Genomic DNA, 13,514 nt, shown 5'->3' on the forward strand with positions numbered 1-13,514 from the left:
ATTTTTTGATAAAATTGCATACGTGTTTCAACCAATTTAAATTTTGCCATTACATGTTGGATTTTTCTTTGCATCTTTTGCAACTTTCAAGTTATCATAATTCGTACATTTTATCAATTAGTGTGACACGTACACCATTCAAATTAGAATTTTTACGAAAAAATTACAAAAATACTAAAAAGTCGGAATTACTGTCGAAAATGTCATCTGTCATCTGTTATTTCTCCCCACTCCACAGAAATACAGGTTGTCCAACCAATCTCTGTAGCTATTAATTAATTTATTTTTTTAATTAAAATTAGTCTTTAACTTAATAAGCGTTTTAAATTGTTGATTTGATTTATGCAAAAATAGTACATGTAAAAATTATGATACGTATAAAATTGTGTTCTGTTAATATTTTTGTCTTATTAAAATGAAAACTTCCTAAATTATTACCGACAGCGCCAGTAGTGTCGCTTTCCCGAACTGCTATTTCAAATTGAACCTTCAAGGATAAACTCAACGGTAATTTATCAACAACTGTTTTTATACCAAACAGTGAACCTTTTGCACGAAGTGTAAATTTAATTTATCACACGACGACCTTGCGCTTAAATGGACTCGTTTACGGAGGTATGTACACAAGTTTACTGTTTTTCTCCCAATTTTCTAAATTTCCACACTTGTTTTTCTGTAGAATCTTTTAACACGAGCGAGGGAGCGTCAGAAACTCCTCGAAGACTACAACAGTGATTTGAAAAAGACTCCTCCTCGCAATGGTAAAGTAACGACTTTATCCCAACCTAACTTAAATGCAAACTCTCCCAACAAATTGGAAAATAATTCGAAATCTGAAGGTAATTTAACACGCACACACATCTCATCCGATTTCACCTCTCATAAAAGCCTAAATATACAAAATGATAGTTTTAATATGGAAATTAAAGTAAGTTCAGCTGATAATATTCATGTTGAAGTGCAAATTGAGGAGCAGTGTGATGATGAAACAAATGGGGGTGACAAAAATGATGGGGGCCTAAGGCAGGATGCTAAAAATAGACTAAACAGGCTGGGGAAATTATATGCGGGTAAGATTTTTGTTTTTTTTTCACACTTTCACATTTTTTATTTTCTAATTTAATTTGTTTACAAAGGGGGTGATGATGCTGATATTTCTTCCCCCATTCATCGGACTGAAGCTAAATTTTGTGCAGATGGATCACCCACAAAACAGCTATCAGAAAATGCAAGGAATAAGAGAGGCTTGAGCAAACTGGCCGATTTAGCACAAAGAGTGAATCAGTTTGAAGACGACTTAACTCCAGTAAGTTAAAAAATAAATTAGGAATTCAATGTTTTCATGTCTTAATTATTTTGATGTTAGATTACATTTTTTTAAATTTATTGTGAGTTAATTTTTTTGAAAATATTTATAGGTACGCAAAGAAAGAGACAATTCTCCAGCAAAAACAAAGAAATCATGGAAACCTCCAGCCCCGAAACCGCCAAACACACCACCAAAATCGGCGACAAAATACAGAGCTCCAGATCCCCCAGTTAAAGAAACTCAAGAACAAAAACAAGTAAATTGGGATAAAAAAGTTCTCGATTCTCTTGTAATTCTGAAATAAATTATTTTTCCCCAAAATAATTTTCCTAATGTTTACAGGAATCGCAAGGTTTTCAACGGACAGAATCCAGTTCGAAATTGGTGTACAAATACAAGACGCAACAAAACAAAGAAAACGTCCATGAGAACAACGAACAAGCAATTAGGAAACCCCCTTCTCCTCAAAAAAGTAATATTAGAGCGACTGCAATTGCTGATAAAGCGGCTTTATTCGAATCAAGTCCCAGTAGACAGTCAAAAGATCCCGCTTTATTGTCTGTTTCTGAAAGAAAAGCGTTATTTGAGAAAAACAAAGGAGCAGCTTTGGTGCCTAAAGCACCATTCGCTATGGCCACACCTATAAAAAAAGATCCCCCAAAAGAGAAAAAAGTCACGGCTCCAGCATCACCGAAAAAAGAAGTAGCGACACCAAGAGGTGAAGGAATTGCGAATAAAGTTGCTGCTTTGTTTGAACAGAAAAGTACAATTTCGTCAGAACAGATTGAAAGTAATGTAAGGGAGCAAAGACAGAAAGAAATGGATCTGTTATTGAATAGATTTCATAAAAACAATGACGAGGTGGTGAATGAAGAAGAGGAGTTTGATGATGATACAGAAGAAACAGCAATGATTGATGAAAAATCGAAGAACAAAGTTGCCGTTGTTAGTCCTAGGGAGAAAAGGAGGAGCAGTGGCAATAAAAGATGTCGTAAGTTGTGTTTTTTTTTGAATCGCTTTCATGAAACAAATTTAGTTACAGGCAAGGGCGATAGTCCGAAAGTGGCCGCTGTTTTAAGTGAAGTGAAACGAATTAAAGTAACACCGCAAAGGACAGGTCGATTATACCCAAGTTTGACAGATATCGAATCAGTGACAGAAACCGAAAACGAAAGCCCAAGTCCTACAACAAACGGTCATAGCAGGTGCGATAAAATTACCGACTGGATTTTATTCCTCTTATGTCTTTCTTAAACATTTTTGACTGTATTATAAATGTAATATAATTATTTTACTACAACTTCCTATTTTTTCCCTTTTTGTTTTATCTAGCAGCGACAACAGTTTTGCTGAATCTGACGATGCAAATACTAGTTTTGGCCGAGATATTCTACGAGCAGTTTGCCAGAATCAAACGCCTCAAAAAAGAGTAAGTTATTGGTGGGGGACAAATAAAAAACTATTTTTCAATTAATTCTGTAGCAAATGATGGATGAGAGTGCAAGCGATTTGTCTGATGTTTTGGATGATATGGACGATTACATCGACGAAGCTTTGGCTTATAATGGCCAAAATGACGGTCCAACGCCGCCTAAGCAAGAGCGAAAATCACCAATTGTAACCTGAAATTATCAAAATTTCGATAAATAATAAACATTTTCAGGAATCATCCCATTCATTCAACTACAAGAGCTTCCAACCTGAATTTAAGACTCCGACTAAAGTAACACCTGACCAACTACCCACCCATGTCGTAGATGGCGAAAACATCCTCCCTCTCACCCACACTGTCAGTTTTTACCGCAAACAACAAACCCAAGTGTCCACACCACCGGTGCGACAAATAATCCGGGCGATGTCGATTGAAGAATCCCCGGAAAAGCCGGAGGAAGAGGACCAAATCCGGGTGAAAATCCGAGAGTTGCGAAACGAAGTAAGCAAACAAGAAATGATCATTTCACAAACGAGTCAAGCGCTCAATTTGTGCAACTCTACACCGGAATTTATGGGATCGACGGAACAAGTCGAAGCTGAAAGAGTTCTACTTGTTGCAAGTAATTTTCAGGTACGAATTTTGAGCGGAATTAACGATAATTTTTAGCACATCGGCGACAAGCTGCAATCCTTGAAAGTCAACGACTTGAAGTGGAAAAAACACTCAAACCGCAAACTGATCGAAGTAACCAATTTCCATTAGAAAAAGGCACTTTGACCTTATCCAAAATCGTACTTCCGTTGAAACACAAATACGTCACTGCTCTCTCTGCCGGTGAGTTTATACTTACTTACTTTTTGTAACTTACTAACCGAAATTTTAGCCGGAGGTAAAGGTCATCATGTCGTATGTCTTGTAAAATATTCGGATCAAGTTCTACCAACCCAACTTGTTTCCACGATTGCCTCTAATAGAAAAAACCCTGAACTCGAATTGCAAATCCCAGGCACAATCACCTTCAAGAATGTTTACAGCGACTTTGCTGTAGCTTTTGAAGTGTATTGTCTTCAAGCACAGGAGGAAATTCTCCCACACGAAGTCAAATATCACATTAAGAAACCCAACACTAAATTGACACCGAAAAAAACAAAAGAATCACGTTTGATGCGACCGATTAAAGAATCACCAGCTGGGCCACAAGTGGTGAGGTCGCCGACGTTTGCATTGATGGGATACGTCGTGTTTTCATTGCAGACGATTAACAAAAAACACTGGAGCTTAATTAATGTATAATTTGCATTCTTGTTTGTTTTTTTTGAGATTTTTTTTTCATTCTAGACGCCGTCTATGAGCCCATTGGAAGGTACAATTGAAATGTCACTTTCGTACGAATTATCAGTGACAATTGAGCATCGGGGCTTTCTGACAATGTTTGAGGATATTTCCGGATTTGGGGCTTGGCATCGTCGATGGTGTCTCCTAAAAGGCGACACTTTGAGCTATTGGAAATATCCGGATGATGAAAAGAAAACTGTAAGTGAATTAGCCCAGTCAAATTAAACAAATCGGTGGAAAACAATCCTAGAGTTGGAATTTTTTTAAACGCTTTCTTTACACTTGGGTAGACATATATCAAAAGTCCCTGAAGGCAGGGGGTTAAAGGGGTCTTTTTTTGGTTTTTTGCTTATATCTCGGAAATTGTTACTCCTATAGATTTTTATCTTCTTATCAAAATTAAAGCTTATAAAATTTCCTACAAAAATGGTCCTATTCATTTTTCTCGTAGGACTAACCGTAGGCTTCAGAAGTTTGGAGTCTACATAAAATTGCATTAAAAATCCTTTGAAACACATTTCATTAGTATATAGTAAGTATTTATATGTGTAGAGCGTTCCCCAATTAAGCTGGTCTGCTTGAAAGGTGACTCGGGTGTAAACATTTAAACGGATATAAATAAAAATTTTGGATGAAAGAGAGAATCAATCTGTAAGGGGGTTAAATGGGGTGGAAATGTTTAAATAAAGATATGAACATAAAATTCTTTAGAGTGTAAAGGGGCACTAAAATCAGATTTTTCTAAAATTAGTTTTTAAGGGAATAAAACGATTACACATTTAAATGGATATAAAAACATTAAATTTAGAAAATATGATCCTTAGAGAGTGTAGAAGTGCAGTTTTCAAATTTAATGAAATAAAATAGAGTTTAAACGCTTAAAAACAAAATTAGAAACATGAAATTTCGAATTTTGAGAGTGCAGAAGTACACTTTATGAAAATCAACATTTAATATTTATCTATAAACATAGCCCATGCGAAGAACGAAACTACTATAACTGAATCCTATACATCACATAGGTAATTATCTAGGTTTATAAAGTACCTAAGCCGATGGAATGGTTTTGTGAACCTGCTTTTTCCCATTTTATATCAGAAATACACTCGGACAAAGTCGCAGGTAAATGCTAGTTCAGCATATAAGGATGACCCAGAAGACTTGATAGGCCCTTGAGGCACCTTCTAATAAACTGTTGGATCCAATACATTCAATTTACTGTAAGCTTTATTCAAATCATCGATATTAAATCATGTATTTATTAATATTGTACTGAACAAGACTGTAATTCGGTTTTCAATGTTTAAGTTGAAGACGAAGATGCAGCATATGAGGACGACTCGGAAGACTTTATAGACTCTCTAATGAAGTGTTGCACCYAATAAATTCAATTTGCTTTCAGTTTTTTCAAATCACAAGATAAATTCTGTTTTAAATGCGGATAAAGCACATTTTTTAATGATGTTTTTTGTTAGCCCTATAACTCTCTTACAGTTAGTCCTACAACAAGAATGCAAAGGGCCATTTTTGTAGGCTTTAATTTTGATTAGCAGGCAAAAACCGTTAGGAGTAATAGTTTCCCAGATATAAGCAAAAAAAACAAAAAAAGACATCTTTAGCCCCCTCCCCCTCCTCGAGCTCGCCCCCCACCTTCGGGGACTTTTGATATATGTCTACCCAAGAATAAAGAAAGCGTTTAAAAAAAATCCAACTCTAGGTTTTTTTTCCACCGATCGCCCTATTTTTGTCTAATTTGACTGGGCTAAATGTAAAATTTCATTTATAGCCACCAATTAATTCGATAAGTCTCCGAGATGCAATTACGAAACAAGTCGGCCCTGTTAGTAGGGAAATTTGTGCCCGCCTTCACACTTTCCTTATAGAGACAGAACGAGAAGGTCTTCCTCACGACAAAGACAGTTTAGTGACAATTCGGAAGGGTTCGAAAACTATCATTAGGTAAAATTTTGTTATCTATAGAACTTTGGCACAATTTTCACATTTCAGACATCTTCTCTCCGCTGACACTAAGGAAGAGAGGATCGAGTGGTGCAACAAATTTAATTCGGCCTTAGCCGCAATTCACTTTACTAAACGCGAGTAATTTTTTATACTTTTTTAACACTTACTTTATATTTTTATTATGCTAGTTGTATAAATATATTCACTTATTCTAATCGATTTTAACAAACAAATAATATACATAATTGTTAAAAAATTTATTTGTAGTGATACAAAATTAATGAAGCAAAAATTTTAACATAATAGTGCTTTTAAGTAAAATATGACACACTTTTTAACCTTATCCAACCAATACCCAATTATTTTTTTCTTAATTTTTTGGCGGGATTTTCATTTTTGACATCTAAGTCTGGGCCGATGGATTTAAGTAACGGTTGTTTACAGTACTTACCGAAGAGCGTGGTCAAAAGAGCCACTCCATACCCAGTCGCTCTTTCACCCTAATTACAGAAATCTGTAAAATCGGCTTAATTTTCACCATAACTACTTACACAATGCACCGGCGTTGCCATATCAACATGCACCCACACCCCTGGATAATCGAACCCTAAATGAGCCGCAATGAAAAGTCCCGCACAACTCGACTGAGCATTGCTTCGATCAGCCACCGAGTTTTTCATGTCAGCAACGGCCGATGAAAACTCAGAAAAGTGTAACTCAGGACAAAACGGTATTGGGAAAACCAAGTCGCCGGAGGTCAATCCAGCCTCCATTGCGATAGTTTCCCAATCTTCGTTGTTTGTTAACACAGCGGCGTGGTATTTACCAGTAGCGACACCCTGAGCTCCAGTCAACGTTGCCATATCTAAAATTACGTTGGCTTTTAAATCTTTCTGAGCGTAGGCGACGCCGTCTGAAAGGACGAGACGGCCCTCTGCGTCGGTATTGTTGATTTCTACAGTGCGGCCTGAGTAAAGAGTGTGAATATCGTCGGGTCTACAAAATACAAAGAAAGTGTAATAACACAGGGCGACAAAAAAAGTCATGTGACAACTTGACAAATTTTATATCATTTTGTTCGTCTCAGGGAGACAAATCAAATGCACTAAAAAAATTTCAGAAAGTCCACACACTTTGAACTAAATATTTTTTTATCTAATTTAAATGAATTTAAAATACTTTAACTTTAAAAAATCATTACTCAAAAACTATTAGGCCGATTTCCTTCAAATAAAGACCATTCTAAAGGGATGGACTTGCCTTTAGAATGATATGCAATTTGAAATTGAATATTGGCAAACTTTTCTTCGAACAGTGTTCGAAGTAAATCGAAGTAATCTAAGAAAAACCCTAAGAGGAATTTTTTTTCTTTGCCACCATCGTGTAGAGCATCTTTTTATTAGTAAGAATCCAAATTTTTAAAATAATATACCGAGTAGTTTTTAAGATATGATTTTTTGAAGTTAAGATTTGCTATTCAGGTATTGCGCCATATGGGAGAAATGCATGTTAATCTTACCTATAATTGCATTTTTATAAAAGTATTTGTTTTAAGATTCTGCTTATGCTTAAAAATGGTCACTTTCTTCGTTCTAATTAGAATAAAGAAAAACTGTTTCTTTACTTAAAACAAACAAAGAGTATCTGCGTACTAATTAAAGCAATTAAAAAGTTTTTTTGTTCGAAAAATGATCACTGATCATTGAGCAAAAAGGATCTAGAAGTGTAAGCAGTAGCTTTAAATATAAGAACAAATCCTTTTCAAATTAAATGACTTTCCATTCAGATTTCAACCTGTTCACTTTGTTCTAGCTTTCTGAATTTTTTTTGAAAATGTTCTCAGCAAATGCTTTTTTATCACTTTCTACTGGTGTTGAATGCAATAAGTCAGTTGCTTCGTGTGCAACTGTTATCACAGCAACTACTACCTACAAGCTAACTGAAGCTAATCGTAGAATGTATCAATAAATCAGGTGACTTATTGCATTTAACATCACTCGAAAGTGATGAGAAAGTATTTGCTGAGAACATTTTCAAAAAAAGTTCAGAAAGCTAGAACAAAGTAAACAAGTCGAAATCTGAATGGAAAGTGATTTGATTTGAAAAAGATTTGCCCTTATATTTAAGGCTCGTGCCTTAAACTTCTAGATCCTCTTTGCTCAATGGTCATTTTTACAACAAAAAAACTCTTTATTTGCTTTAATTAGTATGCAGGTACTATTTATTTGTTTTAAGTAAACAAACAATTTTTGTTTACTCTAATTAGAACAAAGAAGGTGCAATTGACCATTTTTAAGCAAAATAAGAGTCTTAAAACAAATACTTTTATAAAAATGCAATTTTAAATAAGATTAACATGCATTTCTCCAACATGGCGCAATACCTGAATAGCAAACCTTAACTTTAAAAAATCATATCTTAAAAACTACTCGATATATTATTTTAAAAATTTGGATTCTTACTAATAAAAAGATGCTCTACACGATGGTTACGAAGAAAAAAAATTACTTGTAGGGTTTTTCTTAGATTACTTAGATTTACTTCGAACTTGCATATTGATTCAATTTCAAATTTCATATCATTCTATAGGGCAAGTCCATCCCTTTAGAATGGTCTTTATTTGAAGGAAATCGGCCGCCTAATAGTTATTGAGTAATGATTTTTTAAAGTTAAAGTAATTTAAATTAGAAAAAAAAAATAATTAGTTCAAAGTGTGTGGACTTTTTGAAATTTTTTTAGTGCATTTGATTTGTCTCACTGAGACGAACAAAATGATATAAATGTCAAGTTGTCACGACATGACTTTTTTTTAATTCGTAATAGAATTACTTGGTGGCATTGGGGCCTACAGCATTCTCAGCTAAACAAAACACGGCGTGTAAATTCTGCGTAAAATTGGCCTTAACTGCGGCATAAAATGCCCCCAGAATCCCAGCAGCGCCTCCACAATCCCGTTTCATGCCCGGCATAGCCGTCTAGAATAATTTTATTAAAATCAAAGTAATTAAAATAGAGGTTACTGTACTTTTCCCTTGATACTCAAACCACCAGTATCGTAAACAATGCCTTTACCGACCCACGCAATAGTCGAATGAGCCCCCTGAGGGGTGTGGCTAAGCACTGCGAGTGCTGGAGGAACACTAGCGGCTTTGCCCACCCCGTAAATACCCCCGAAGCCTCTTTCGGCCAGTTCTTCGCCACGGATGATTGTCGGTTGGATTTTCAGAGCGTCTCCGACTTCGCGAATTTCCTATTAATTTTAATTATGAAATGAAATTGATTTATAATTGAAAATTACTTGAAGGAAATGATCGACGTTCATTTCATTGCACGGAGTATCAACAATACGGGCAGCTAGACGAATTCCAGTCGCGGCATCATCGAGAATTTTCAATTCTTCGGCGGTGAGTTCACTCCCATCAATTTCATCTAAATCAGAATTGGTGAATTGGAGTGAGTCTAGATCCGTCAAATTAGACAAATCGGTGGAAAGAAATCCTAGAGTTGGAATATTTTTTAAACGCTTTCTTTACACTTGAGTAAACATATATCAAAAGTCCCCGAAGGTGGGGGGCGAGCTCGAGGAGGGGGAGGGGGTTAAAGGTGTCTTTTTTGGTTTTTTGCTTATATCTCGGAAATTATCACTCCTATAGGTTTTTATCTTCTTATCAAAATATAAAGCTTATAAAATTTCCTACAAAAATGGTCCTTTGCATTTTTGTTGTAGGACTAACCGTAAACGAGTTATAGGGCAGAAAAAAAAAACATCATTTAAAAAAATTGGCTTTATCTGCATTTAAAACAGAATTAGTCTTGTAATTTAAAAAAAAACTGACAGTAAATTGAATTTACTGGGTCCAATACTTCATTAAAGGAAGGGGGAGTCACCAGGGTCTATAAATACAAACTCATCGTTTATGTAATTTATGCAGAATGTTCTGTAGATGTCTATTTCTGCATAAAAATTTCTTACAAAAATGGTCCTATTTATTTTTGTCGTAGGACCAACCGTAGGCTTCAAAAGTTTGGAGTCTACATAAAATTGCATTAAAAATCCTTTGAAACACATTTCATTAGGATATGGTAAGTATTTATTTATTTATTTTCCCCAACTAAGCTGGTCTGCCTGAAAGGTGACTCGGGTGTAAACATTTAAACGGAGGCACAGGATATTAATACTATAACAGAAGCCTCATTCGACAAGGAGACGAAAATTAGAGGAGGATGAATGTGCACTACTCATTTAAAGGGTTATCGTCTTTAGTCGGCATTACCCGCACCTTTCCGTACATGTGTGCAGCGCTATTGGCTATGATTTGCAGGCGCGTTTTTAAGAAATATTGGAGTTGGGTGCACCTACACCACAACAATGTAATTTAGAAATCTTTTTTTTTAATCATTATTGTCTTACGAGTATACATATTAACCATTGTTATAATTGATATTGGAATTGTTTTTGTTTTATATTTCAAACAACTTTTTTTTAATATAAAATTCATTGCCTATTATTATGTGCATAATGTTTAATGCTGATTCCTAGAAATTCACCTTTCAGGCCCGGTTTTATTTCAAGTAAGTATAAAATCTCTTAATTTGCCGATTTCTTTTATCTAGTAAACAGCTTTCCTTTCAAGTCTGCAAGCAATACATTTTTTTAATCAGTCCAATCAGTCATTTATCGTCATTCAGTAGGCATTAATATCGATTCGTTTCGTTTTATTTCAATTCGAAGTTAATAAGGCATGAAATAAGTAGTGCCGTTCGCAATTGGACTATTATTATTTAGACAAAATAACAAAATGTTATAAAATTAAAAAAAAAAGACTTTCATTTTGCAACATTGTTTTAAATTCTTCCATTGCATTGATGAGAACTTTTTCAGCTCTTTACCCTTACAAGTTCTTACTTATCAAATTAAACCGTGTATTTTTTATTTAACGTACATACTACATGAAGCTACTGTCGAAACAGAATAAGTAAATACCTACATGACATTAAGATTTAGTTAATTTTTTTTACATTTGGAAACCACATCTCTAGTCCCATTTTAATGCACACATCTTAAATGCACTACTGGATTATACACCCGAGGTCACTGGAGCGACCGGCGAAACATCAAAGGTTTCGTGTGGAGTGGGGCTTCTGTTATAATATTTATTCTGTGACGGAGGTATAAAAAAAAATTTGGATGAAAGAGTGAATCAATCTGTAAGGGGGTTAAATGGGGTGTAAATGTTTAAACAAAGATATAAACATAAAATTCTTTAAAGGTGTAAAGGAGCACTAAAATCAGATTTTTCGAAAATTAGTTTTTAAGGGAATAAAACGGTGTACACATTTAAAGGGATATAAAAACATTATATTTAGAAAATATGATCCTTAGAGAGTGTAGAAATGCACTTTTCAAATTTTAATGAAATAAAATATAGTTTAAACGCTTAAAAACAAAATTAGAAACATAAAATTTCGAATTTTGAGAGTGCAGATGTGCACTGAGACGACACTTTATGAAAATCAACATTTAATATTTATCTATAAACATAGCCCATGCGAAGAACGAAACTACTATAACTGAATCCTATACATAACATAGGTAATTATCTAGATTTATAGAGTACCTGAGCCTATGGAATGGTTTTGTGAACGGGCTTTTTCCCATTTTATATCAGAAATACACGTGGACAAAGTCGCAAGCAAATGCTAGTTCAGCATATAAGGATGACCCAGAAGACTTGATAGGCCCTCGTGGCACCTTCTAATAAACTGTTGGATCCAATACATACAATTTACTCTAAGCTTTATTCAAATCATCGATATTAAATCATATATTTATTAATATTGTACTGAACAAGACTGTAATTCGGTTTTCAATGTTAAGTTGAAGACGAAGATGCAGAATATGAGGACGACTCGGAAGACTTTATAGACTCTCTAATGAAGTATTGCACCCAATAAATTCAATTTGCTTTTAGTTTTTTCAAATCACAAGATTAATTCTGTTTTAAATGCGGATAAAGCACATTTTTTTAAATGATGTTTCTTGTCAGCCCTATAACTCGCTTACAGTTAGTCCTACAACAGAAATGCAAAGGACCATTTTTGTAGGATTTAATTTTGATAAGCAGGCAAAAACCGTTAGGAGTAATAGTTTCCGAGATATAAGCAAAAAAAACAAAAAGACACCTTGAGCCCCCTCCCTCTCCGCGAGCTCGCCCCCTACCTTCGGGGACTTTTGATATATGTCTACCCAAAAATAAAGAAAGCGTTAAAAAAATCCAACTCTAGGATTTTTTCCACCGATTTGTCTAATTTGACTGAGCTACCGGCCCTATTTTGAACTTACCTGAGTTGGAGGGAAGTATTACAAATTCTACCGAAACTGTTGAATATTCAGTGGTGTTGGAACCCGTTTTGCGGCTGTAGAGGGGAAAAGCCCGGGCCACAGCACACCCACTTGCGTATACATCGTTACGTTCGCAAATTATCTGTTAATTTATACAAAAAAAAAAAAATGGTACCTAATAGTTTGCTCAATTTACTTACCACAATGCTCTCGTCGAGTCCCACTGTGCAGCTCTGCACTAGCCGGGTGATTGCATGAGCCCTTGAAGGAGTATTATGTCGGCTACATTTGACCGGCAAGGCGGCTATCGTAGCCAAATTCAGATACAAAGAGCAGCTATCAGTCGGTGATGGATGCAGACTAGAGACCGCAACCTTGAACACGTCTTCACTAACCCTAGGTTCAAGCTTACTTTTGATATCTTGAAATTTCAACTGCGTTAAATGCTTCACTTGCCCGATTATCAACACTGGCGTTTGTTGCGGATCGGTTTTTGTTAATCCGCTACGAAAAATGAGTTTCGTGCTCATTTTTTCTGTAATTTAATACAACTAAGTGCGATCAAATCATTACAAACAAGTCGTTTCAAACTTATCGTAAGATAACGAAATGAGAGTATTTAAATAGTGAAATTTTCACATTGAGTGGCTATATTTAAATATCTTGTTGGCAAGGAAAATTCAAGCTATTTTCCGGTGATAAATCAACAAAATTTCAATGAGAATCAAAAGTGGAATAATTACCAGTCACGGGGTGCGAGTTTGATCAAAATTTTCGCGTTTTTAAGACACAAAAAGACTCAGACTACTCCAACATTATAACCTCTAACTCCACTCACGTCAACTTGACATTAGTAGGACATTTTTAGGCGCGTCCATGAGCATTGAGCGTGGCGTCATTCATCTGATAATTATCTTATTTTTGCTGTTTTAATACATAAGAAATAAATACAATGTGATGATTCATAAATAACAACTCTGATAACTTATCGGAAAAAATCGATTTAAAAATACTGCTGAACGGTGATCTGATCAGAAAAAAGCCCACACTAAAATTGCCCACAGGAAAAAAGCTCACAAAAAAAAGCCCATAAACATAAATGCCCACAAGAAAAAAACCCACACAGAAAA

At 35.1% G+C, this 13,514-nt stretch overlaps 2 protein-coding genes across 6 annotated transcripts; one reads left to right on the top strand and one right to left on the bottom strand.

Annotated features, from left to right (window-relative positions):
- The first annotated feature begins 463 nt into the window (after positions 1–463).
- On the top strand, positions 464–6,351 carry LOC123011123 (anillin). 5 transcript variants are annotated; one of them, XM_044408432.1, is made up of 15 exons: positions 464–615; positions 680–839; positions 960–1,070; positions 1,137–1,306; positions 1,419–1,598; positions 1,652–2,300; positions 2,346–2,514; positions 2,642–2,738; positions 2,792–2,926; positions 2,973–3,363; positions 3,411–3,578; positions 3,628–4,031; positions 4,083–4,277; positions 5,866–6,038; positions 6,087–6,351. In XM_044408432.1, exons 1-15 carry the CDS (start codon positions 598–600, stop codon positions 6,181–6,183), a joined length of 3,117 nt encoding a protein of 1,038 aa, XP_044264367.1. In that variant the 5' UTR covers positions 464–597; the 3' UTR covers positions 6,184–6,351. The 5 variants fall into 5 exon arrangements, with proteins under 5 accessions (XP_044264367.1, XP_044264368.1, XP_044264364.1 ...); XM_044408433.1 differs by having other exon boundaries at positions 1,197–1,306; XM_044408429.1 differs by having other exon boundaries at positions 680–1,070.
- On the bottom strand, positions 6,284–13,286 carry LOC123011125 (probable aminopeptidase NPEPL1). Its single transcript, XM_044408434.1, has 8 exons — positions 13,128–13,286; positions 12,585–12,919; positions 12,385–12,526; positions 9,340–9,470; positions 9,067–9,291; positions 8,871–9,016; positions 6,593–7,037; positions 6,284–6,541 (listed from the first exon to the last, which is right to left on the bottom strand). The coding sequence occupies exons 2-8, from the start codon at positions 12,912–12,914 to the stop codon at positions 6,401–6,403; spliced, it is 1,560 nt and encodes a 519-aa protein (XP_044264369.1). The 5' UTR covers positions 12,915–12,919; positions 13,128–13,286; the 3' UTR covers positions 6,284–6,400.
- Positions 13,287–13,514: the final 228 nt, after the last annotated feature.

Source organism: Tribolium madens, unplaced genomic scaffold (genome assembly GCF_015345945.1).
Source record: "Tribolium madens isolate multiple individuals breed KSU strain unplaced genomic scaffold, Tmad_KSU_1.1 Scaffold_91;HRSCAF=231;Tcas5.2_LG7, whole genome shotgun sequence".
NCBI classification, from domain to species: Eukaryota; Metazoa; Arthropoda; class Insecta; order Coleoptera; family Tenebrionidae; genus Tribolium; species Tribolium madens.

What these genes read in the sequence shown, in the direction of transcription:
- LOC123011123 (XM_044408429.1), top strand. An exon ending in ATCAAACGCCTCAAAAAAGA is followed by an intron (nt 2,739 to 2,791) that starts GTAAGTTATTGG and finishes TTAATTCTGTAG; the next exon opens with CAAATGATGGATGAGAGTGC. An exon ending in CGTCACTGCTCTCTCTGCCG is followed by an intron (nt 3,579 to 3,627) that starts GTGAGTTTATAC and finishes CCGAAATTTTAG; the next exon opens with CCGGAGGTAAAGGTCATCAT.
- LOC123011125 (XM_044408434.1), bottom strand. Translation starts at nt 12,914, where the DNA reads ATGAGCACGAAACTCATTTTTCGTAGCGGATTAACAAAAACCGATCCG. An exon ending in GACTCGACGAGAGCATTGTG is followed by an intron (nt 12,527 to 12,584) that starts GTAAGTAAATTG and finishes ATAAATTAACAG; the next exon opens with ATAATTTGCGAACGTAACGA. An exon ending in ACGTCGATCATTTCCTTCAA is followed by an intron (nt 9,292 to 9,339) that starts GTAATTTTCAAT and finishes TAAAATTAATAG; the next exon opens with GAAATTCGCGAAGTCGGAGA.